The sequence below is a fragment of the Lissotriton helveticus genome, chromosome 6, assembly GCF_964261635.1.
Source record: "Lissotriton helveticus chromosome 6, aLisHel1.1, whole genome shotgun sequence".
Classification (NCBI taxonomy): domain Eukaryota; kingdom Metazoa; phylum Chordata; class Amphibia; order Caudata; family Salamandridae; genus Lissotriton; species Lissotriton helveticus.
In genome coordinates, this window is record NC_136067.1 from 1,811,948,145 (window position 1) to 1,811,975,065 (window position 26,921).

At 40.8% G+C, this 26,921-nt stretch overlaps 1 protein-coding gene across 9 annotated transcripts in view; it reads right to left on the bottom strand.

Moving 5' to 3' along the window:
* The window catches only part of EML4 (EMAP like 4), a 720,824-nt gene that overhangs the window by 154,304 nt on the left and 539,599 nt on the right, over positions 1 to 26,921 (bottom strand). For 3 of the 9 annotated variants that reach the window (XM_078649700.1, XM_078649699.1, XM_078649706.1), the window contains exons 4-7: positions 26,712 to 26,885; positions 18,490 to 18,609; positions 17,704 to 17,729; positions 14,264 to 14,296 (exon numbers count right to left, since the gene is read on the bottom strand). In XM_078649700.1, the coding sequence (XP_078505826.1) occupies positions 14,264 to 14,296; positions 17,704 to 17,729; positions 18,490 to 18,609; positions 26,712 to 26,885 (353 nt within the window). The remainder of the gene's footprint in view (positions 1 to 14,263; positions 14,297 to 17,703; positions 17,730 to 18,489; positions 18,610 to 26,711; positions 26,886 to 26,921) is intronic. The other 6 variants (XM_078649705.1, XM_078649704.1, XM_078649702.1 and 3 more) reach the window with 3 other exon arrangements.

The following is a 26,921-nucleotide window of genomic DNA, read 5'->3' on the forward strand; positions in this document are numbered from 1 at the left end:
TGTATCTCTCTCAAAACTGCAAGTGTCTAAGTGAGTTAGCTCGGCCTTTTTAGGCAAAAACCCTTGAAACAAGGGTTTTTGGACCTAGATTCTGGGAATGAGTGTTAACTGGATATAAATGTCCTACTGCCTGCATGACAGTTAATGGGATAATCCTCTCAACCATTTGTAATACAAAGAAGGATCACCTGGGACCTCTTTCTCCTTTAAGGTTGGTCCTTTCCCTGGAATGGGAGGGGAGCTGAATGGTGACAACGCTGGGCTCGTCTTGCTCCTCTTGTCTTTCAAGTCCATACGGCAGAATCTCAACTTCATAATTGCAATGAATGAAGATGTCTTTAGTGTGTAGAGCTACAAGGGATGTGCTACCGTGGGCAACCTACTTATGGAGGAAGGTGTTAAATCTTTGATAAAATCAGGATTGATTTCGGACTGGCTGTCCGAGACAGAGAGATACCTATACTGCCACATTTGTGACTCTTTCACGAACAAAATTTGAAAAATGGATACTAATGAAAGAGGGAAATAAACACATTTTGAAAAATGTATGGCTTCCTCTTACCCTCCCTGCTGTGGGAAAATCTCCATCCAGAGGTGCTGGAAGGCTGCATATGAGTGATCAATTAAGGAATGACCGGGAGGACATATTCTGTAAGAAGCATTCCATAGGTAAGAGCTCTACGAAGAATAAGGTCATTGTATTCTGATTATATGTTTGAAATTGCTTCAGGTGGGCAACATTGAAATAAGATAAATGCTGGTGTATGTGGTAACTCTGATACAATAATCCAGTTCATTAGGCACCATCCCAATCTTAATGATTGGACTTATGTCATTAATGCAACTGGCACTATGTTTAACACTACCATCTCCAGACTGAACAGTATATACACTTTATAAGCTCATCTAACAGACTGACTTAGCCTCTAATACACTAAGGAACATATAAATTATGCTATTACTACTTTCTAGAGGGAGGACCCGGACTGCGGATCTCAATGAATGGTTACAAAGGCTTTGGGACCTTCCGGGAATGGAGAAAATCTCAGTCACCTGACATGCAATGGAGACCGACGCAACTGGGAGCAATTTTAGATTATTTGATCGGATTCATTCAGGGCGGTCCAGTACCCACAAAATCTTATAATACCACAGGAGCATACCGCACAGCTTTGAGATATGAAAGCAGCGCACGACGATTGGAATTGATGAATCTAGCTGTGAAGGCTATGTCCAGTGTAATCAGATTTATTTTTTGATTTGCTACTATCTGTTACAGGTACATTAAGGGGGATGGGATTGTTCAGTGGAGAGGTGTGGCTCACTGGTTAGAGGCGGCAGACCTGTAAGCAGAGAACGGCCCCGGACCAGGGTTCAATTCCCGACGCGGCAGGGTCTTGGACCAGGGTCAACGGACTCGATAATTCTCGCCTCAGTGCCTACTCTAACCAGGGAACACACTCGGTAACTCTGGGCATTAAGCTTGCCTCATCTCTACAACGGCCCCCCACAGACGCCGGGGATGCCTGGTTTCACCCTGGAGATACCCAGAAAGGGACCATCTCACAGGGAAAACCAGGACGGGTTCCCCAGCGGTCTACAGCGCCAGGACACTCGGGTAGAGTAACAGTGCGCTTTACAAGTATCCCACATTTACATTTATGTGCCGCTACTGCAGCTATGAGTTTTCGTACATCTTTTGTTCCATGATGGCATTCGGATGTAATTGAGTGTATGATTCTTTAAATCCAAATAAAAAGACTTGTTCAATTTAATAAACAAAGGGATCTGAGCTAGGTATTTCGGAAAGGAGGGATTGACTGATTAATCCAAGCACACTGTTATAATTAAATTATTTTGAAAATAATCTGCCAATGTACAGAAAGGTCAGTCAAGAAGCTCCAGCAGTTTTGTTGCATTTGCTACTCTCTGAACAAGGTAGAGTGGAACCCAGGGAGGTTATACTAACAAGCACTACCCTAGCCTAATTTGGAATGTATATCAGATTCTACTACAGATTGTAGGTCAGGGAAGATAACGAACCAGTTTTCAAATAGTTATATTGCATCAATGTGATAATCTGGATGTTTTCACCAACAATAAGAAATCACCTGAAAACTATGGACACATAAAAGTGTAATGGGAGGGAAGGAAAAAGACCATAGATCTGCCTACAAATGGTACATTCCACACGATTCTGTACCCTCTCATGAACCACAGGATCTCAATCTTGTTATAAAGAAGGCCATACAGACCATGCAGTTCCAACTGCACCTAACCTTCTCCAAAAGGCACATGCTCCCAACCTACTTTCAAAGGAACCCAATGGAACTTATCACAGTCTCAACAACACTCATCCATTCACCTAAAACATTTACTCCCCATAGCCACTCTTTAATCCAAATGTTTCACAACATGCCAAACATTTCTTCTTTCTCACCTACGTCAAGACCCTCATCACTCAGGAACATTTTCGGCCTCGCGCAAACCCAGAATTCCTAGACCATTTCAAAACAAACTGGTCCTCCTTTGATTATTTTAACAGTGCACTATGCTATATTAATTACAACATTCCAGGGTTTAACTTGAAACCTTCTGCCCCGGCACTCAGTCCTGAATCCCATTTACCATCTTGGCTTTAAGAACACATATGAACACCTACCCTCCACAGACGGAGAAAGCGCTGAGCACAAGAGTACCTGAACACATTTTGTAAAAACTTTATTTGGTTTTTAGAAAGAAACCATATAAGTTTAAAAATAAAAACTATTAAAATGTCGATCTTGGACACTAGTAATCATAAAATATGTACAATTTAGTTTATCTCAAAAGAAAGTGCTTTAGTACACACAAAATAAAACATCTCATAAAACACTTCACTTAAACAGTGTTAAAACAGGTGAGTGTCAAATAATTCATCTTTATTTCCCTACTAATGTCCTATGTTTCATAACACATTCAATAAATCTATGTACAGTTATACAAACTTGCTCAGTCTGGAGCAATTGTAGATACTGTAAAGCCTATTAGCCTTTCTAATATTTAAAATCCTCAAAGGTGCTTTAGGATCAAAATTCTCTGTTCTTTATAAAGCTCAGAGAAAAAAAACATGCGAATTTGAGATTGGGGCGTAACTGAATTGCAAGGGCATGGAGTCAAATCTTTCTCAGTAAAAACACTGGAAGGGTAAGACACCAAAAAGTGGGCCAGATCAAGTCTAAATTTGAACAGAAGAAATCTTTGGTGACGGGGCACCTTCACCTGATATGGCTCTCTCCTAGATGTAGTGCACAAAGGAAAATACATCCTCACCAAACCCTTCTTCTGCTCAGCCTCCCACCTCCTTTCGGCTATCAGATGCCGTAGCTCCCTTTTTACCAGTAATCTGGTCTGGGGGTCGATGGACATCTGATCAGTAAACAACTCCACCTTACCTATTGATTGTAACTTATTCTTCACATTGTTGAGTGACTTGATCTTGTGGGCCCCTGATAAATCCAAACAATCACTGATCATTGACTGTGTCAATGCTCAGATCTGGACCAAACTGAAAGCCAAAGTAACATAGGGTCCATCCTTACTTTGTCCCCCAAATACTGCAATCCTAATTCATAGTGCGTTATTGACGAGGGAATGCTGCTAGGGAGGGACAAAAGCATATGCAAAAATTGTTTTCTCTGATCTTTAACGTGAATAGTCTGTTTTCCCCCAATACACTAGCACCATAAGTGGCTACTGCTATGGGCTTAGCCTTATAGATGGTGAGTGCTACATACAAGGGCATAGAGCCTGGTTGAGAGCCAAATTTAAAAAGGGACGCAAAAGGATGCTCAAACTGTGTTACCCTTACACTTTTCAAGAGCACCCACATTCACCGGCTCTCAAATGGAAACCCCCCAAAGTATGAAAAGGGGGGGGACACACATTTAAGCACTCTATCTCCAATACAAAATGGAGTTAGTCTACTTTGTGGATGCCCACAGACATTTGGTTTTATTTGTTGAAAGCCCTAGGGCAGGCGAAAACCCTACACAGCAGTCCAGTAGTTTCTGGAGTGCCCTCACTGTGCAGGTCATAAGCACACAATCACCAGCGTCCATAAGGATAGGTAGCTATTGTGTCACTTTCCTGGGGGTGGTGGGGGGGTCTGCTTTCACTTTTGTCAGGTGTTTCTCTAGCCCATTAATATAAAAGCTAAAAAACGAAAGGGGCCAACATTTAGCCTTGCCTAACTCCCTTTCTAATCTTTATGTAAGAGGTACAGTCCCCATGTGGCCTGAACCTAATCCTTCCTTCCACATCATGATGTAATTGGAAAAGGAAGTAAACAATTTTGAAACTAGCCCCTTTAATTTATAGCATGGACCACAATTTCCCCCTTAAGACACTGTCAAATGCTGCACTTAGATTCATGAACACCAAGTAGAGCCAACCCTCCTTGGCGGCCACATATTTACTGAGTACCAAATGAAGATTCAGACACTGGTCTTCTGTCCTTGGCCCATGTCTGAAACCATACAGAGCTGGTGACACAATCAGATTTTCATTTTCCCAGGTTTCCAAATGATCCAACAGGACTCTGCCCAATATCTTCGCTGTCGAGTCAATTAACGATATAGGGCGATAACAATGAGGATCCCTCCTGTCCTCCTTTTTGAAGATAGGGACAATTGTTGCCCGTGACCAAGATTTGGTTGGAGCATCCGTAATTACATTCCTAAAATCATTCACAAAAATGGGGACCAAAAAACAAACTGCCCTTAGAAAGATTGACTAGAACTTCATCGGGACCTGGTACTTTTTGGTTGGGTATCTATTACAGCAGAGATGATATCGCCAAGGGAGACTGTGAAATCTTCTGAGCTTGCTAGACTCCAAGTCTTTATTGGTGCAGCATTCTGTGTGAGCTTGCTCACTAAAATCATATACCTTGGTAAAATATTCAACCCATTCGTGTTCGGGGATAAATACCAAAGCTGGAGCGGGTTGAGAAAAAAGGAGTGATAAATATCTTCCAGAATTGGGTGGTGTCATTCCTGGGAAAGGCACTAACGTACTGCTGCCATGCCTCCCCTCTGATTTCTTTTTTCCTATACATAACTGCTGCGTTTATAAAGCGCCCTACAATTCCTTATGTGTAATGGATCTCTTGGGAAAGTTTTAAGAGTGTACACCTCTGTATATCTTGTGAAGCGCTCGGATACCCTCACGGGTCAAGTTCGCGCTCTATAAAACACGAAAATAAATAAAATAATAATAAATGTGTAATAGATTCCAATGGACATCTTATTGAACAATTTGGTTTACCTCTGTAGGTTGCTACGTTTAGGTGCAGCTAGTTGCTTCATAGCCTGTATGCAAATTTCAGAGAAGGCCCCCCAAGATGCATACAAAGAAGCCCTAAAGCTATATCTGGCCTCTTATTCATCTTCAAGCCTCACACTCAGTTACTATCAGACACTATCGCTCTTTCTTCAACCCTACATAAATTACCACAACACCAGACAACTTTACTGCCAGCAACTTTACATACTACTTTCATACAGAATTGTCACCATTAAAAATATGTTCCATATTATAATCCCTCCTCGCTCCCATCACACAATCCACACAACTTACCTTTTGCCTCATTATCTCCCATGGAACAGGTTTCTCTACTAATATCTAGTAACATATAATTTGTCCAACTTCTGTCATACTTTTCAAAACCTTTATCCCTATCTTCTTTGGATTGCATGTCTCTTTCCTCCCTCTTTACACATTCTCTCCTCATGCTAGTACATTTACTAAATTTGGAATTATCCTACCTTTGCCTTAAAATCCCACAACAAGGCTTCCATTCTGCCATCAAGAAGAACAACCTCCCTGCTTTCACAAACCCCTGAATGGCAGGCTTCAACTGGTTTACCCATTGCCTCTCATTATCCAACCTACTTAGTGCACCTTTTTGATAGGGACAGTAGTCTTGTGCAAGCATACACCTTTTCCCATTTTTAGCCTTCTGAGCCTCTCTTCAGAGTATTTCAAGGTTACCATGAATACTAAATGTAATCCATGCCTCTCTGGGCTTGGCCCAGAACAGGTTAACATCCTTGCTTTGTAACCACTACTTCTTTGTCTCCATCACACTGGTCCCCATCACTCATTACTTACTTACTTCTGCCTACTGGGGTAGAGGCCCTCAGCCAGGACTCTCCAACCACCTCTTTTGTGCGCTTTTTTCTTTCAATCGGACTCCAGGTGTAACACATCTCATTAATGTCAGCCTCAAGGCTTCGGCACCAGGTGTTTCTTGGCCTTCCTCTGTTCCTTTTCCCTTGAGGCTTTCAGGTCAGGCCTTGCCTGTGGTGTTTGATGCAGGCTTGTGGATGGTGTGATCTGTCCAGCCCCAGGTAGTTGTTGCTGATGGTGTTTGGCCAGTGGATTTGGGGGATTCTCCTCAATCAGGTGTTGATGAAGGCCTGGACTTTGTTGGTGGTGGACACTGTTGTCTGCCAAGTTTCTGCTCCATACAGAAGGACTGATTTTACGTTGGTGTTAAAAAACCTAATCTTGGTTTGCACTGTAAGGCCCTTGGAACTCCAGATCTTCTTTAGCTGAATGAAGGCAGCCCTTGCTCTGCAGATTTTTGCCGTGACGTCAACGTCTTTGCCGCCTTGCTAGTCTAGGACACTGCCCAAGTAGGTGAAGGCCTCAACCTCTTTTAGTGCATCGCCTGCAAGAGTGACTGCAGTTGGGTTGGCCGTGTTAGGCTACAGGATCTTTGATTTTCCCCAGTGAATGTTGAGGCCAAGTCGTGCTGAAGTGGTTGTCACTTTGTCGGTCTTCTTTTGCATCTGCAGATGGGTATGGGAGAGAAGGGCCAGGCTGTTTGCAAAGTCCAGATCGTCAGCTGCGTCAAAGGTGTCCACTGGATCAAATTTCTTCTCCTTGCGGTGGATGTCTTCATGATCCTGTTTATGGCCAGCAGTAAGAGAAAAGGTGAGAGCAAACAACCCTGGCGAACTCTGGTCCTCAACTGGAAGGCTTCTGTGAGATGTTCTCCATGGACTATTTTGCAGGTTATTCCCTCCTAAGAGTTACTGATGTTTCTTAAAATGTTATTTGGCCCACCTTAGTGGTGGAGGGGTTTCCAAAGGGTCTCTCTGTCCATGCTATTGAAAGCCTTCTCATAGTCCGGTGACTGCTTAATGATGATGCACAGTGTTGCAATCTGGTCTGTGCAGGATGTATCTTTGCAAAAGCCATCTTGCTGATCTCGCAACTCAACAATGACTTGCTCATTCATTCTTTTCAGGATTACTCTGTTGAACACTTTGCCTGGGATTGATAGAAAAGTTAGCTCTCTGTAGTTTGCGCAGTTACTCAGGTGACCTTTCTTGCAGATCATGACGAGATATCCCTCCTTCCATTCTGACAGCACCTTTTCCTCTTCCCAAATCTTTCCAAACATGGGGTGGAGCATGTCTACTGATGTTTCAATGTCTGCCTTCAGTGCCTCTTCAAAAATATTGTTGGGTCCTCCAGCCTTCCCATATCTCAGATGCTTGATGGCTTGTCTTATTTCTTCATTGGTTAGTATGCTGCAGTTAATTGGCAAGTCCTAGTCAGCTGGCTGTATGTCTGGTGGAGACTGCGGCATGGGCTGGTTCAGCAGTTCTTCCAAAGTGCTCCACCCCTCTTTCTTGTTGGCCTTCGTTACCCATGATTGACTTCCCAGCGTGTCTTTGACAGGTCTTTCTGGATTTCTGTATCTGCTGGAGAGTTTCCTTATGTTGTATTGTTATGTTGTAGAGTTCATTAAAGTTTCAATGACTTGCTCCTTCATGGGCTTCTTTGGCAAGACGTTAGATGAATCTTCGCTTGTCTGTTGTTAAGCTTCTCTTTGCTTCCTTGTTGGTTTTGGGGTGTTCGCCTTTTCGTTTTCTGCTCAGGTTCGGCTGGTTTGGACTACAGCTTTTTTTCCTTCCTTGCTTGGATTTTGCAAAGGGTCTCAATGGAGATCCATTCTTTATGCTGGTGTTTATTGGGACCCAGTATCTCCTGGCAGGTTGATGCCATTGTTTCTTTGATCTTCTCCCACTGGTTTTCTAATGGGTCTGTTGTCCTCTAGTTCTTGCAGAACTTGAAACTTGTTACTGACGGTGACTGAGTATTGAGTCAGTTTATGTGCATCTTTGAGGAAAGTGGCGGTATATCGCTGGCGTTGGTTTGTGGTTCTATCCATGCTTTCTTCAGCTTTAGCCTGGCCACGAAATAGTGAAGGGCCGACGCCACGTCTGCTCCTCACTTCATTTTCAAATCCTACAGCGACCACTGGAAATTCTTGGCAATGCAGACATGGTCGATCTGATTCTCTTGTTGAATGGGCTAGAGACACCTGCATTGCCTGGTGTATTCTTTTGTGTGGGAATACACTACTTCTTATCACTAGAGACTGTTCAGGGCACAGAGATCTGTGAGCCTTTCACCATTCTCATTATTGTCACCAAGGTCATGGTTGCCCTTGACTTCTTTGTACCCGGTGTTGTCGATTCCAATCTTGGCATTGAGGTACCCCATCAGTATGGTGCTATCGTTTTCAAGGCATTTCTCTAGGATGGACTGGAGTCTGTTGTACATTTTTTATTTTTCCTCTTCTTTGCGGTCACTTGTAATATTCATGTTTATCCTTTTTTTATTTGTGCTGAAGGTTTCTGTGATGATCCTGGGACCGTGGGCTTCCCATTCCATCAGAGCTCTGTTGGATGCTGGCTTCAGCATTACTGCTACTCTGAGTCCTCTTTGTGTCCAGAATACTGCAGCATTCCTCCTGAAGCCAGTCTTTTCCGTCCAGAGTGTGTCCATATGGTCTCGCGATGCCCAGCAGGGCAAGGTTATATCTTTTCATCTCCGCTGACAGTTGGGCTGTCTTGCCTATCTCGTACATGATTCTTGTGACCCATGTCCCTATGGTCTTGGTCAAAAGCAGGTAAATAGGCTTTATGGCTTCTAGGGATCTCCGACTTTAACCACAAGGTGACATCGCTCTCCCTGAATGAGATTCCTCTCTCCCCAGGGCTGGGATGTCTTTTTGGTCGACTTTTCTGTAACTAGGATTTTTTACTACATGCAAAAACCCTCCTCTATTTGCAGCTGGGCTTGGGATGACTGGCCATGACTGAGTTCCCCTGCCTATAGTCTGCCCAAATGTAAGTAATAGGAACACTTCATTTATCCTTCATCACTTTGGTGACATCACATCATCTGGGTCCCTGTGCCACTTATATACAAATGATACGCCGATCATCACATTCACTACTTTCATATCTCTATCCCAAGTTAAAATCTCTGTTCATCAGCTATTAGACAAACAATGGCTCTCTGTAAGGCTTAAGTCCTCTAAGAAGGACCTTCTCCACTGCACTGCCTCAATACTTTCCCTGACATTTGCCTCCTATTACATTTTCACCACAGACACTCTGAAACATACCCAAGGAGTACAATTCAATTTCAGCATGCATCTGTATTCCTTCAGCACCTCTGCTACTACAAAGACCATATTAAAAATAGTCAGCATAAGGCCAATACACCAACACCCCACCACGCCTTCCAAACAGCAAAATCCCACATCAACATACTGCTTAAGAGTAAACTACATTATTGTAATAGACTCCTGGCAAACCTCCCACAATACTCATTCTCTCACCTTCACAACATTACAAAAGTCTTCTGTCCATAATCAACTTGCTCTTCCAAATGTTCTTGGTGGGGGTGGGAGGGAAGTAGGCATGGTATAACATTATATTCATATGAAAGTGGTCTGATAACATATTTTTCAAAACTATGTCTAATATAGGATGTTTTATATATGGCTTGCTAGTTGTGATTAGTTTTCCAGTATTAACTATCCACATACCACTTAATTCCGGTGTCTGCTTTTTTATATCTACTGCTGACACTGCTCACTGGATCTTGCTTGTTCCCCATTCATGTTCGGGATTTTCCTCATTTTGCCGATGAATGAAAAAGTCTTTGCTACTGTGGGATTGTGATCATCTAATAGAAGACACTTCATTTCATTGTGCTTCCTAATGCCTATTGGTTTTAGAAAGTATTTTCTTAATTTCACTCACCCTTGTTGGCTTTTAGGTCTTTCAAATATAAACTTATATGTCTGCCCTACTCACAAACAACTGGTCAATGGATATGATGCAAGTTTTTCCAGAAGTTTTCTTACTGTTAATATTGCATTGTTACTTAAGAGTTTAAATGTGGTTTTGAAAATGTGTTCACCTTTGTTCCTGGGGATTCCATTTTTTGCCCAACGATCAGCTTTAACATGGAGAAAATTTCTATGTGCCACTATCAACATCACTGGTCTTCAATGATGCAGAAAATTTCATGGCGTACTTTAGTCTCCCAACCCGCCTTTTTACTAGGGTATCGCCACATTCTGCTTCCAAAATAATCGTGGGAAATGCCTCGGAGCTGAACTGCCTTTCCCCATAATTTACGTAGTCCCAGTTTCAGAGGCTGCTATGAGCAGACTAAACTAGAAGAGGGCTCTACATTAGTTTAACACATAAAAAAAATAAAATTAAAACATCAAGTTATGTCAATTCCAGTTAAAAGGGGAAAACCTTCTCATGTGAATCCACCTCCGCTATGACATGAAAAAATCTTTTGATTAAAAATACAGTGAAAGAGTTTGGATGGAGTATTGAACACTAAATACCATTTTCCATGGTATCGAGAGCACCGCATTGTATTATAGGAGTGCATAACAGGTAAGAGAGGGATGGAATGTAAAGAGGACAATAGACCTCTGGCTACCCAGGCGACTGCCGATGGTTAGACAAATTGCAAGCCTTCCTCCCAACACCTCTTGTGTATTTAGTGAACCTCTGGCAGACAGTTAATGACATGGAAATCATGATGAACCAGTAAGCTTTGTGCAAAACCAGGTTTGGAGTGACAGCTTGCTAAACGAGGGACGCACAGGTTTAAAATCATCAATGTTTTACACATGCAAATGAGCAACAGGTATTAAAAAGGGGTTATGCAACATGAGTTGGGGAGGTGTGGATCCATGCAACAAAAGATAAAGTAACAAACAACTCTTAACTGGAACTGCTCTACAGAATCGGTGGTTACCCTGAAAACCTGTCACGGTTCTGGGCCCACCCTAGAGACATGTACGTTAAATAGTAAACCAAGAAAAAGAAAAAAAAATCGTCTTTCTGCATTCTTAACAAGGGCTGGCAAAAAACACAATAAGGCGCACTAGAATAAAGCTTCAATATATTCCTTAAAGTACGACTGTGTGAACATATTTGGGCAAGCCCCGAGCTCCTGAACTTATGAGAAGCTTGTTATTTTTGTAAAGTTCATGCGAAATATTTGTGTGAAGGATACTGTGAAGTCTGGCGACTTCAGAAAACACTCAGTTCAATTAACTGCGCCTAGCCTTCGCTCTAAAAACCCCCTGCCCTGTCGTTTCTAATAAACCTCAGCAAGCAAGAACAATTCTTTGCAGCAATGAAGGCTGAGCTTTGGACTCCCGAATCCAACATTCCAAACCTATCCTGGACCGCACTGCTCCCATAAACAACAAAAACATGCATTCGACTCAAGGCTTCCACACTGCTCTTTCTTCAGCCTCTTTCTACTTATTGCTTAAAAAAATAAGCATATTATAACTTATCGCATTGCAGGTGCAGTGGCACCAGAGCTCAGAGGTTTGAGGGGAACAATGCACCGCTTTCACCTCCAAAGCAAGTGATGGGATCCTATTATTTGTCTGCATCAGGACCGAAAGCACGCTGCTATTCAATAATGATTATCATCACTCAACTTCATAGCGCTCACTTTAGTAACCTCACTAGGTCTGAAAAATAAACTAATAGCCACTAGATCTACAGGCCGAGAAACTTAATACAAGTTACTATGCACATTCGGTCTCCAATTCACCTTGAAAAAGTAGTTTTTTTTGTAGTTTAGCGATTCGTCTAACCCAGTCCAGCAGTCTTCCAGAGGTTGTGCTGACACAATTGCGCCCAGTTCTGCTGATCTTTCTGTTACTTGTGACAATCTGCACAAGCCTTACCAGCCTTTCAGTAGCCAGTCTGTCATGTGATTGGCCCTAACTTACCTGTACTTGCCTTTCTTAGGTGGTTTGTCATGCGACCATGGAGCTAGTAGTCATGCCAGCGTGCCATTGTTAATGAGGACATGTGATAAATCCAATCCAATCTTTTCACCTTTCGGATTATATCCAGGCCAGTGATTGTATTGTGGATTAGTTGCCCTATATCACATGTGCCACCTGTCAACTAGACTGGGCTTGTTTTGCTGTTCTCCTTTATAAGTGTGGGCTCCGATATCTCAAATTGTGAGAAGCTGTTTGCAAATAAGCCTAAGTGCATTAAAAGCACTTCACATTGGCCCGCTAAGAGGACTGTTTTTCAACCTCGGCCAAACTTTTAGACACAGCCATGCACCCGACAAAATGCAAGTGATGTGATGAGCAAGGCAAGTATGGCCTAAGTAAAGACGAATTACTATGGTTACACACAAATGGCAATATTGAACTTTGTCAATTACAAACTTAGATGCATGGAGTGGTTGGATTTCCTCTCAGCACACACTGAAGGGATCAGAAGGGCTCAGAACCATAGTTTACACTGAAGGGTCAGAGTCATAACCTACCTTGAATGGCTCCAAACCATAACAAACACTGCAGGTGTCAGAACCACAACCTATTCTGAAGGGCTCAGAACCATAACATCCTGAAGGGCTCAGAACCACAACACACACTGTAGGTGTCAGAAACACAACACTTCCTGAAGGGCTCAGAATCATAACTTACACTGAAGGGCTCAGAACCATAACATCCTGAAGGGCTCAGAACCACAACACACCCTGAAGAGCTCAGAATCATAACTTACACTGAAGGGCTCAGAACCATAACATCCTGAAGGGCTCAGAGCCATAACACACCCTGAAGGGCTCAGAAACACAACACTTCCTGAAGGGCTCAGAGCCATAACCTACCTTGAATGGCTCAGAACCATAACACAAACGGAAGATGTCAGAACCATAACACACCCTGAAGGGCTCAGAACCATAACACACAATGAAGAGATCAGAACCACAACACACCCTGAAGGGTTCAAAGCCATGTAACATCATGTGCTCAGGGTTTACAGGTGTGCAGTGTTTCCGCACTCTCAAAGGGGCACTAGCTGGAAAATTATTTTACCTCACATCTGGGTTGAGTAAAACAGTTCAAGCACTCCGCCCTGATAAAATCTTTGTAACTATTGCTTGCCTCAGAAAAATGAAAGGGAGAGCTACTTGCCTTTCAGAGTGACCAGTCTGCTGGAAATCTACTGAGAGGCCTGTCACCGAGAACTACTTTTATGAAACGATATAATATTAAGCATGAAGATGGTAACTTTTGTTGTCAAAACTATTTGAAATGGGAAAAAAGGTTTTACTTTTTGATTTCAATAAAATGTAGGAACAAACGTTTGAACATCAACATGTGGGAAGCATGGAAAAACAATGAGTTTACATTAATGTAAATACAAAAAAGACATGGCAGACAAAACAAATCAAGTTTATCCGTAAATAAAGCATGCATGTGGGTGACATGCGACAATGCTTGAGAGCAGCATGCTTGAGTAATCTGTAGGAAGTCCAAGCCGGAAAGCTGAGGCAAAGATATTGATTGTCGATAGCTTAAGTCTGAACTCTGCAATTTTCAGAAATATACACATACGACTGCTGCAGAACAAATCAATAGTGCAAGATTCAGCATCTGGGTAAAGGCATGTTGAACAAGAAATATCTTGACAAAGAAAAACTCCGACCTACAGTTAATTACTTGTCAGCATATTTCTGTTCTTGATTTAAAAGGAGGCAAAGGATAGTTGGATCTTTTAGTTGGAATGTCGTTCGTAGGGAAAAAGAACAAAGCAAATGTTCTTTAATTAAAATAAAAAATACAGAAAAGGTACATGTTGGCCTTTTACAACGATTACATGAAGCCTCAAATGTCTAGTGGAGGTATGTTTTTATTAAAGCATAATGTAGAGTGCCAATTAAAAATACTGTTTCTCATATTAAGTTTTTAGGCTTACCTAATTGTGCCGTGAGAACAGTTATGAAAACGTTCACAGGGAAACTAACAGGACAACTGAAAGATCCAGGAAAGGTTAAAATCAGATAGCAACCCGCAAGAAGAAATATTTGCAGCATAGTTTAAGTGTAATCTTACCTAGGCTGTTTTTTTCACGAGTTGACATTTTTGCTGGTTACAAGACAGAAGTAACAATTTTTGAAATATTATGTTTAAGATTTCTTTCCTCTACTAAACTAGTGCTGAACTTGAAAGCTTTTCGAGATACCAACCAAAGTGACAACGTAATAGACAGCAGTAATATAGAAGGAGATATCTGGATTAGCCATGAATATAAACAACCTTCTGTGTCTAACTTCCTTCCAGCAACAGGTTCACACTGAATATTACGACCCCTGACCTCTTCACTTCCCTAGTCTAACCCCACCTTCTCCTTTCTACCCACTGTGAGCTCCTCCCCTTCTACCTTCCATTCCCTTTCCCCTTCATCCTCTTCTAATTTCTCTCCTTCCTACTCTCTTCCTCCTTTTATCATCTCCCCACATTTCCACTCTTACTGCACCCACCACTAGAAAAACAAACACAGAGGAGGAAGATAATTAAACACTACTGAAATATAAAACCCTAGCGTACATTCGCACAGGTATGTAGCAGAAACTCACATGGTAGACATCAGCATGTACACAGAGGGCAGGTCACACCACCCTCTCCCAGCCCCCTCAACGCACACCGCTGCAGCCAACACAAAAGATGCACCATCAGTGAGAACAATATAGAAAGGAAGACAATGACGTGCTAATTATAAACACAACTTAAGACGGACCGAACACATTCACTTGTGCAGGTGAAGACCCTGCTCCTCTTTTGAACATCCGTCCTCAAGTCAGCGCAGAGAACTATAACCACGCAAACACAAATCAAAATAGTAAGGACATGAGATGAGGAGAGGGATTAGAGAAGATTGATCTCAGGACTCGACCCACTACATGAGTGCCTGAGCAGCCGACAGTCCACGCACACACACACATGGACAGGTGAAACACACACCTAACCTGTAGCAAACGTCAGGGACATCACAGGATTGGAAGAGATAGGAAAACCTAAATCCCCATTCTATCGTGACTTCCTTTGCTACTGGCTATCCCACAACCAGCAAACATCCATCTGCATACCAAGACAACCACAAGCACCACCATGAGCCCAAGAAATGAATATATAGTTCACTATAAAAAAAGCACAACATAGCACTCATAATACAATAACAGATTCTGTGATTTAGCCATCTCCACTATTTATCTTTATAAGTTTCATGTATAATGAATTGTAGCGATCAAACAACTAATGTTTTCCATCAACAACTACTTAGAATTTCAGAGAACATCATTTGCCAGGTGTTCTGAGATCTTCAATCTAGACCATCTTTTCCACTGCCCTTAATATGGTATCAACATTTCAGACAATAGAGAATAAAGCAACAGCTTACATTTCTGGAAACAAACAACATGCAGAAGGATAAGGCAAAGCTCGTCATAACTGTGAGAACGGGTCAGATGAAATGGAAGAACAGACAATCCAATGAGGTATGCCTCACCACAGAACACAAACACAGCTGTTGTGACCACATTTCTGGCCAGAAAGGAACACATATTCCTAGGTAGAATGCTTGAACTGATTTGTTAGATAATGCAATAATTCACTACTTCTATTTTACAGGTAAGTGCCTCTTAGGAGGTAATCTTAAAGAGAGGTGTGCTGAATACATTAGAGACGTTGAGCATTTTACGATTTACCTGAAGATTACAGAAACATTAAATTACATTTTTTTTAATTGATCAATATTTTACGGTCAAAGCTAATTAAAAGTAATGTAGCGCAATTACAAAACAGAAAGTTAACCAATAAAGCAATGCAAAGGTTTTTCTGCCTATACACAAATAATTCAAAACGTAACTTCTCTCTGACACTGCCTGTGCGGCTCACCTCCAGCACATAAGTTAACTATAGAGCAGTAGGGAAAGAGCCCCAAACACAAAGGATATTACACCCATGTGCACACCAGTTTGGTGACATTGCACACTGTCTGATATTATGAGTGAAGTTATTTTCCTCAACCTCACATGCTTTCGCACAAGTGATACTACAAAATTGTAGTTCTCCCTGTGCACATTTGGAAATAGCAAGTCATATTTAACTAAGAGGTATACAAGAAAGCGCATTTTAGCTTATAGCTCACTTCTCCCTTCTTTTAAAAAATGAAAATCAACACAAGGCAAGGAAATTGTGCTTGGATTGAAGCTTAGAAAACAATTAGTGGTAAGGTCTCCAATGAAGAGAGGAAAAGGATAGACACGGTAGCATAAGTGTGGTGATGGGAAAGTAGGCAGCGTGCGGAAGAGGGCAGAAGGAAGATGGTTATTCTTTGCACTACAGGTAGACTGGATTATTGAAAGTTAAAACATCAATAGCCTTGGTGTTTACAGGTTTCCTGAAGTGTTTAATAAAAAAAATCACAGTTTTTACCACTTAAACGGTTGATTACTGTACCATTCAGTTTGTAAATGGAGGCTTTATTTAGCATTTTCAAATTGTATAATTCTAAAATTTCTATTTCAGGGTTGCTCCTTTAGAATTCAGTTTATGCCACTGAGTGGGTTACAGAAACCATTACCGTTATGTGACTCCTCCTAACCATTTTAAACCCACGATTTATAGGCAAAAGCTGGGGTAGGGAGAGGGTAGAATGGCAGTGACTCTTGAACAGGTAATAAGACATTGTGCAGTGGGCAGGACATTTGGGGTAAGATGTAGGAAACTTTATTGCACTCTCAAACATTCAAATACGATGGGTGTACCTGCAAAAATGTGCCTAGCCCTGAAATGCATTTTAGGAGTCAGCTAAGTGTTACCGACTTTTAAGATGGATGTGCAAATGGATATCGATTTGGTATATGGATGGGGGCATATTTTGGGCATCCATTTCAAATACTGGGGTGGTAACTTGTTGTCAATAGGGAAGCCACCTCCTTTTGCCTCTTCCCCCATTATGAATTGTCTAAAAGGTTACTAGAGGACTAGGCAGCGGTCCAGAAGACTGCTGCCAAATCTCCGAGGAACTTCTCAAAAAAAGAAAACTTTTTCTTAAAAGCAGCGCTGTTTCTTTTAATGAAATGGAGTGGTTTAAAAAAAAATGACTAAGTAAAATAATGAGAAATGGTGGTCTGCTGCCCTTTAAAGCAACCATCCCACTGATGGTGATCAATCGAATTGAATCTTAGTTTGCGCCCTACCTAAAGAATATCAGGTAGGTCTTTGGCAACTCAATCCGAATCCCTTTCTTATGTTGATTTGTAAAGCTCACTAATCACACTAGAGGGTAACCAGACACTGCAAACCAAGTTTTAATTGCAAAATGTTAGGTTGCAAATTGCAACACTGTTTTTTGCGACCAGACCATAAGTACATCTTGCTGTTGGTTGTCTGATAGAAGCAATAAAATGAAAATATAAAATTGAGAGGAAAACTCGCATGAACTCACTTATATAGAATGAAACATATTAGAAGGGAATTATGCTATTTACCTGGGCTTACGATGATGTCTTTATGTCTGAAATAGAGGGAAACAAAACATCATGTAACTCAGCTATTTTTTTCTTTCAATAAAAATCAGCTGGAAAAGATTCATTGAGGTACGAAAGATGGGAATAAAACACTATGCTTCACTCACTCGAACAATCTAACAACTGACAATACTTTGAATGTTCGTATAAATGTCCAATCAATACTTAGCTTAGGCTGTCTTCGCTAAATCGAAACGCACAGTAGAAACAACTTTAAAGCCTCACGACTCATCATTTTTCATAAAGTACACATGGAAAATGTGATACTTTAAAGAAAAGACAAATGAACTTATGCTCATTTATTTGGAATTATGCAACCTGTTCTTGAAATGTTTTTTTTCAATTACGTTCAGTGACTTACAGAAAGGAATGTCTGCACAAAGTCTTTTTTTATTGCTTGGAAAAAAAGTTATACGGCTCTTAAAAAACAACAAAGAGTTTGCAGTATCACAATAAGAGAAGCAGAGAAATTATGAGCCTTTACAAAAAGTAATGTGACAGTGTTAAGTGCTTTAAAAAGAATCAGAAAAAAAACAACCACATTACAAAAGAACAGAAATGAAAAAGACAATTTAGAAAAAGACAACACGTGCCTACACGAAGAATGCATTACAAAAGGCTAAGGGGGTGGGTGGGCAAAGAAGAACTTGTCAATCTTGAAAATGTTGTTTAGACCACACAGTAAATAAAATAGTTTGTGAAATCTTACACATTTCAAATTTACAGAATAACAAATTTACAACTTACTTGTCTGAGTTTTTTAAAACTTTTGATCCCAGTTTCGATGCAGAAACTGCCCGTAGTAGTTTACTGTCTGAGCTGTCCCTTGAGTTGTGTGTCTTATCAACTGTGTTACTTCGCTTGACGCTGAAAAGCAAAAGAGACGCAGAATAAACAAAATGAAACTTTTTGCTGCGGAGATCCCACTGGATGCAAAGGTGGAGGAGCGAGACAGAGAGGCAGCACCAGGACTTCCTTAAAGCAGAGTCAGGAAACGGAAACAAAGGTCAGTTAGAAAGCTGTGGTAGGATGAGCGGATGCTGTTAGACATGGCAAAGCATGGGATCAAGAGATCATGATTTACAAGTAAGCATTCATCCTGGAAAAACATTCGCTCCAGGTTCTAGTTGGGGTTTTTGGGTCTGACACCGACTCAGCAGTCGCAGTGACTTTTTTTGGTGGTGATGAATCTTCAATTAAGTCACCCATATTAAATGCAAATAAAGTGGGCAACATGAATCAAGACAGCCCCAGGGGTATTACAGCAGGAAGGTAGAGTGGTGGTGGCAATGCTACATGGAGTACAACCAGAAGTCATGAGACACATGCCTGAGGCTTGACAAACCACAGTGGGGAAAAAGCCTGGGTGCCCAGTAAGGTCTAGCCGATACTTTCAGCCTTCACAGGGCTGCTCTATGAGGAGGATGTCAGTTGGGTGCTATCTGTATTTTCATTCGAGCATTCATCTTTTATGCAAGTCTTTTTATATTTGTGTGGTTCTGTTTTTAGTCAATCACAATATATTTTCTCTGTAGTCATTGTCAACAATCTCTTCTGGTTCACTTTGCTGTTAAACTATGTGTTCACATGCTAATCGTCTAAAAATGGCTTCTTTCCATTCTTGGGAAGTAACCCTAAGTTAATTAAAATAGTTCATTTAAAACTTCCTGCAGTTGTCCTGGGGCATGCTGTCATCTTGGTGGTTTAAGACTGAGTTTTATAACATTATTGTGTGATTTACAGTTACATTCAGCATGGCCAGCAGCCATAGGCAGATTTCTTCCAATTCGCAAATATGTGGAAATACAAGTCTACGTTCCCACAGACTGATGGTGGAGTCGAAATGTTTTACAACATTTCAAGCATGCATTTCAATTCAGGAGTAATGTCGTCTTGAATGATTGAAGTTTTTGTTAAAAGCCCTGCTTTAAGAGACTAATCCTATCTCGGTTTTCAATTAAATACACATTATTTTAAGCCACCGTCTAATTTTTTTATGTACAAAATGATGAAAGAAAGGCTCAAGCCTGGCATGAAAAGTCTCGCACTGGTTTCTTTGATCTCCCAGGATATTAAAAAGAACTCTCAACAGCACTACATTTCACTGTGTCTTTGTCGGCCCAGAGTACAGCCAGTCCTTAAAGAACAGAGACAGGTCTCATCAGTAAAAATAAACTGTGTAATGTGTGAGTATTTAAAAAAAAAAAAAAAAAAAAAAGAGAAAATCATTGCCCGCCATTTTGTAACAAGTTTTTGCTTGCATGTATATATATGTTCAGCTGAACAAAAGCGCATGCCACTTCAAAGCCAAAGATTAAGTTGGCACAGCTCACAAAGTCCCACATGACAACTGGTTGTGGTAGAATTTAAGGTAACCCCCATCACCAATCTATCTCTTCTTCATAACGAAGGGGGCTTATGCACACTTTTTCACCTATGGCTTTACATTGCTACTGCAAAGTCTACAGCTCCACTCATCCTGTCCAAAACACTTTGTGCGCTACCCCGTTCCATAGGAGGTCTAGAAGGAAAAGTAAGTGGTTGTACATGAAATGTTCATGTCAAGTAATAAAAACAGTATTCAAAGCCAACTTTACTTTAAACACACCAAACAATTAGTATGCAAAAACATCAGGCGCAAACAAGTTTTACACACCAGGCAGGAAGGCTTCCGAGTAAAATCCAGCATACGATTGCGAAAAGCAAGCAGTGAGCTTTTTACGACTGTTAGACATGCACATATTAACAGACGGTCATCAAGCAGCCGAAAAGTAAAGTCTGAATTTAGGGCAAAAAACACATAATTTAGACGCAAGTATGGGTTTTTTGTATTACTAGATAAAAACGTATTTTAAGTATCCTTGTGTAGTAGGAAAATGTTATAACATATTAGTAAAAAAGGGAATGTACTTTAAAATATTTCTTTGCAGTTACACTAGTTAGATATTAATTTGGATGGTGAAGAAATTAAACTCCGAATAATGCCTGAATTGGACTGTTTTGCCTTGGGCTAGACATGACTTTCAATGACGTTGCATCTCTCTTAGAAGTTGAGCAGAGCACAACGATACTGAATCAAGCAAGTGAAGGCTGAGGTTGTCGGTCAAAAAGAGGAAAGGAAAGAACTTCAAATAATGGTTTCCATCATGATGTGCTGGCTGGAAAACTCGCAGGATGACAAAGCTACAAATAAAGCATCAATACAACAGTGCCTTTACAGCCAACATCACTAGATTGCCTACAACTCCCCCTCCCTCTAGAGGTACCTATTCACATAGGAACATTGAGATAAAAGACATTCACTCAGTACTTAAGCTCTGTGGTGAGCCTACACCCCAACTGTATGCGCCAAACAGGACCGTTTTCGTAAGACAGAAACTGGTCTACTAGAAACCGCACTATAGCCATCATTGTTATCCAATTAATTACTTAGCCTAAAAATGTAAAAGAAGAAAAAACGTTTTTTAAATTGGAAGTATCCATGGTTAAAGAAGATAAAATAAAAAGTTAGAGAATCTAAATGGAAAAAGGAGACTCTGGCAAAAGGAATAATGGATACAGAGGCCGGAGCAGGTAGCACAAAGTGTGCAAAAATGATAGACAATTTTTCAAATACTTACAGCAAACTGTGTTGTTGAGAAAAAACAACTTGTAGAAGTATAAAAGAACTTACAAAGAAAAAAGTCCAAATAAGGTGATGTCATGAATTAAGAAGGTAACTCTGTAAAAGATCACTTAGGCTGCTGAATGTATATATTTATTTCTTAATCATGATTTTAACGAGAAATTCATAACCAAAAAAAAGTGTTTCCTTCTGTAGGATCACTCTGTCTTGAGAAGGGGATGCTTACAAGCAAAGCTCTCACCAATCAATTGTAGAGAATCATCATTCAGCCCTAGTGAAGCCCTCTAATGGGGACCGTGGCACATGCGACAAAATAATCTCAGATCACTGTTTATCAACGTCCACCTAGTTTCCATCCAAAGACATATGAAAGAAGCGAGGTTGTGGGCAGAATAGTGCAATTCTGCATAAGTACCAGAATCCTGCCCTTCCTTGTTTCAAGAAACTTTGTTTGTCTCCTTTCTGGGTGTGCAATATTAAACAAGAACATAGATCCCGGGGAAAGACCACAGGTGACTAGCAGCTGGTTGAACTGGTGTTTTTAGGAGGGAGGAAAGGACCATTTGTGGAACTACAAAGATAACCCAAGGAAAACTGGAGCACATAAATGAAGGGAATATCTAGAACATTTCTACATACATAAACAAGCTACTACATCCTCGACTTCACAGTATTATTGAGGTGTTTAGGAAGGCAAGAACCGGGCTTTGAACAAACCGCTAAGATCCAAAGGGAACTAAAATGAGGCAATAGTGGAGAAGTGTGGCTCACTGGTTAGAAGAGGCAGACCCTGAAGCAGAGGTCAGACCCGGGACCAGGGTTCAATTCCCGACGCGGCAGGGTCTTGAGCCCAAAATATCCACGGATTCGATAATTCTCGTTTCGGTGCCTACTCGAATCACGGGTTCACACTCTGCAGCTCTGGGCATTAGCTGCTTAATCTCCACTACGCCCCCCCCCGCGGCGGGATGCCTGGCTTTCACCTTGGGGATGCCCAGTACGGGTATCTCACAGGGAAAAAGCCAGGACGGGTTCCCAAGGCAAGCGCCGAGATGCCTACGGGTAATCGAGCGCTATATAAGAACGCATAATAATAATAATAATAACATGATACATGTACTCAAAGGGGTAAAGGAGGGACTATATACATAGATCGTATTCTTGACATTAATACCAATTACAATAGCAGAAGAAATAAATATTTTCAAACAAATCTGATTTCCTTTTTCGATTAGGAAAGTTTGCTGGACTACTGCTATACACTTGAAATGGTGTACCAGATCATTAAAAGAAATTGCAGGCATTTTCACTTTGTGACAACTACATAGAAATTAGCAAAATATAATTTACAGAGATTCAGAAGACAAAATCCATGGATTTGTTTTGGGCACAAAACAGCACAGAACAAGGGAAAAAGAAACAAGAAAATTGGATCAAAAACTTTACAACGATCCAAAAAGTCTAGAAAGCCAAGGTGGCGAAACACTCGATTTAAAGGCTAAGGCAAGGAGCAACACTAAAGGTCAGTAGTAAAGACGGAGAAGGGCTGGCCATCGTTGAAAGTATAAACAGAAGGATGAAAAGAGTTCAGATTTCAGATTCTTCTGTGACATTCTCCTAAACACTTCAAAGTTAGATTCCATGCAGAAGTTGGCAGAGAGCACGATCCACATCCTCATCAGTAGGCACCCAACCCACATGCAGCCAGCTTGGAAGGTATAGGAAACAAATGGATCTGACCGGACGTGCGCATCTCTCGACTCTAGTAAAATAGTTTTTTGTACTAGATTGTATGAGAGAGAGTCTGGCTGAGGAGGTGTAGAGATGTAGTTCAACTTTATAGCACAAAGTAAAGAGCACATGTACAAATGTGTGCTCAACTTTGATTATGCTAGCAATTAAGAATTAAAGTTCTAGTATAGTCAAGGAAAGATAATAAAATAATTAAAGATCTTGAGGTTTTAGCATAAGAATCAGGACTAAACGAAAATTCTTCAAACAGGACATGGCTAAGGAACAGGACAATAAATGTTCAGAAGGTTACCAACATTCTGACGATTTACGTACTGAGACATCCTTAAATATATAGGGAAATATTTTGCAACAAGAAAATAAGATTTTCAGGTTAGATAAAGGAATACGAAAAGGTTTTTACTCATGACAGGAGGCAGCTGCTCTACCCTAGCAGGTGATTGGAAGCTTACCACTGCAACACATCCAACATAACTTTATTAACAGTGAGCGTTGGAATTTAGGCAAGTCCTGGAAATCAGCAACAGATGGACAAGAAGGGGGTCTCTAATTTAAATTTTCAATGATTCCAAGGGAATAGCCAATCGGCAAAGTGCCTGGGCCCGCGATACTGAAGACGACATTCAGTGTAAATTCCCGATACCAAGAGAGATGCTCGTCATTGCCATCATTTTAGTTGCAAAGTACAAAAGAAATGCCACGTCTAATCATAACCATCCGCAAGAACAAAAACAGTACTATAGAAAGTGCTGTGTGCCTGCTCAAATTGTCCAATGCGTTGAAACAAAAATATTAAAATAACACAATGCTTTAGTATGTGTGACTGCAACAATCAAATGGAAACCTGGGAATATAAAAGTGCAGTGTTGGAGTCAAGTAGAAATTTGAAAGAAGTCCCAAAGGTAAAGATGCAGCCACATCAAGCCCTCTACCTGAATAAGAAAGCAAGGTTTGTAATGATACTAAAGTGTGTCTAAACGCAATATTCATGAGACGTGTAGTGTGATTTATAAGACACTCAAGAATTAGCACAGCAAGTTTAAGGCTAGCTGGGCCAATAAAAGAACATCACGCGACATCACATGACGCTCCAATGTTCTACAACAAGACTGCAACTTCTATGGAACGCCCCAGTTCTAGGTCATTATAAAAAGGGAAATTTGGGGATGGGAGCAATGATGAAAAACTATTGCTAAATGTTTGTAAGATATAAACTACATATTACGCCCAATACAACTCTCATAGAAGCGACTGGATATACAATATCCATTAAGGAGGTTATAATTGATAGCTACTTGCCTCTTGTCTAAGTGTCTGCCTCTTTCACAATGTGCTTGTGACTGTATATTTTAGAACACCATCTCCTTTGTTTTACAAATAATTGGCATACAGCATTTTAAAATAATGTACTACTAAAATGAAAGAGTATATTTTTTTTATTTCAAAAGTTTTTTATTGAGAAGATTTTTAACAGTACAGTAGTGAGGTGGGGGGTTCTTGGCGCCTTCTTGATTACATAAGGTCTACTTGCAAACTTTGCATAGGCAGGTTTTTACTGTAAGTTCTGTAAGACCCCCGGCAAGTGTGAAAGGAGAAGAGCTAACTTATAAAACCTGGCTTTTAACAGAGGGGTAGGTGTAGAGGTTTGGGTGTGTTAGTAACAATAGATGGCGGATCCATCAAACAGTCCAGTTGCCTGCCCAGAGCTACACCACAAGCCCTAACCAGCGTCTCAGGCTTGTTCTTTACCCTCAACTTGAATTCTGTGCTTGCCCCAGTGACTTTTCATAATTGTTTTATCATATTTGCCTCCAATTATTTTACCCATTGTATTGAATATTTCCCATTGTTTCAGTGAAGAATGTGCATGGTATTACGAGAGTCCATATGGACACCATAGGATTAAGGTGACCAGATTTGGTGTATTCGCTGGGACGAGTCAGGGTTTTCACCCTCTGGCCCAGCAAATTTCAGTAAATTTAGCTCATGGTACAGTTTTCAGAGAGAGTCGGTTGAACACAACGGAAGGCACCTTTTCATTTGCTGCAGCCTAGAATCAGTAATCACCCGCTGGCAGAATGTAATTTAGTCACTACAGATGATACAATGTGTAAAAGTTGCATTTAAATATCATTGCTGCCGCATTGTGCGTGCTTTTATGCCGGTGAGCACGGTCAATTAAGTCAATCTGTGCACCTCTCTCTATGCAAAATTGTAGTCCTACCTTCTATGTATGTGAAATATCAAGTTGTTTGAGTCTCAAAATGTGGTCACATTACATAGGTTCAACGCTAATATCCGAGTTTACTCATGGTACAAAGCATGGTGTTGACAATACACCTGGTCTGACACTTTATAAGCAGATATGAGTGAATAGACTATGATGCAGTCTATTTCTGTGACAGTTATAAGATCCATTCTCTGTACACATCGCTTTAAGTACCACATTTATTAGATACTCAATTGCACTAATTATTTACATAATGTGGACAAGGTTTGCCTAGGAGCAAGATCAACATTGGAAAAATCTAAATAAAATGATAAAGTGTGATTACTGTGGGTCTACCATCCATGTGTCTCTGCTCTACTATGTAGTTCCAACATGTAACCCCAATAATACCAGGTTTAAAAAATACGTTTTTAAAAACAGTGTTATGAATTATGGGGGTAGCTCACAAATCCTGTGGGGTGTTAAGATTTCCAGTTGCGTGTTTAAAACAGAAAAAGGAGTAACTAGTGTATTTGTTTGTATGGATGTACAAGTGCAATTTATACCATGGGCTAGACATTTGGCACTGACTGAAAGGCAGACAATGCATGAAGTAAAGATGCTCTTTACTTTTTCGGATGAAGGAAGGGGAAGTTCAAAGGCAGACTAGACTGCCTGATGCATATTATAATGAGCCTTGCATTCTATCAATTCCCACGTAGACAGCCACAGTAGGGCATAAAATGGTGTACACATGGTCATAATGATTAATGTGAAGCAGAGGGTGTGTCACAGTTCTATAAATGCTGCAGACGCTCAAAAAAACTTTGGAGAAGGCCTAAATATGCTCTTTTTGCATAAGCTTTCTATAAAAAAATGAGAACCGTAATAGCCTGACTACTACAGGGGAATATTGAGAACTGGAAGTACTATTTACATTGTTTTTACGTAGAAGAGCCTGGATTTAACTGCATGGGAAGCTAGACAAGCAATGGAAAATGTGAATGCAAGACAAGCAATAGAAAGTATGGCTGCTGTAGGAGGGTATGATTCTAGAAGGTTAGACCATACCTCATTTGGCAGGGAAGTCTCCTGGAGCCCTGAGCAAAACAATCTTAATTTTGTTAGGATTAATCTTCAAACTACTGTGACGCACTCACTGGTCAATAGCACAATGGAACACTGGACAGACTGCTATAACCAGCAGTTGCCCTTGGCAGCAGTTGCGCCATCAGCATAGTTATGGGTCTTTATTATTTTATTTATGTTAGTGGCCTTTTCTTATGGACTCCTTAAGAAAGGGTTTAGAACACTCCCCAATTAGACAGACTAATAGTATCATTACAAGCCTGCCCGGGATCCGCCCTTTGGTGCAGTGAAAACCTTTTGGTTGTAGGAGAATTCCTGCTTTCTGCAGTTTGCTTGTGTGTTTGGAGAGGCTGTGAGGAGGGCTGGGGAGAAGGTGATGCTTGAGTTTGTGTAGTCTGATCATTATCATGAGATTCCTCTTTTTTCTCTTTCGCTCCATGGGGTTTTTCCTTCTTTTTCTCTGTACCACTGCAAAATAAAGTATAAAATGGAAGAAAAGAACAA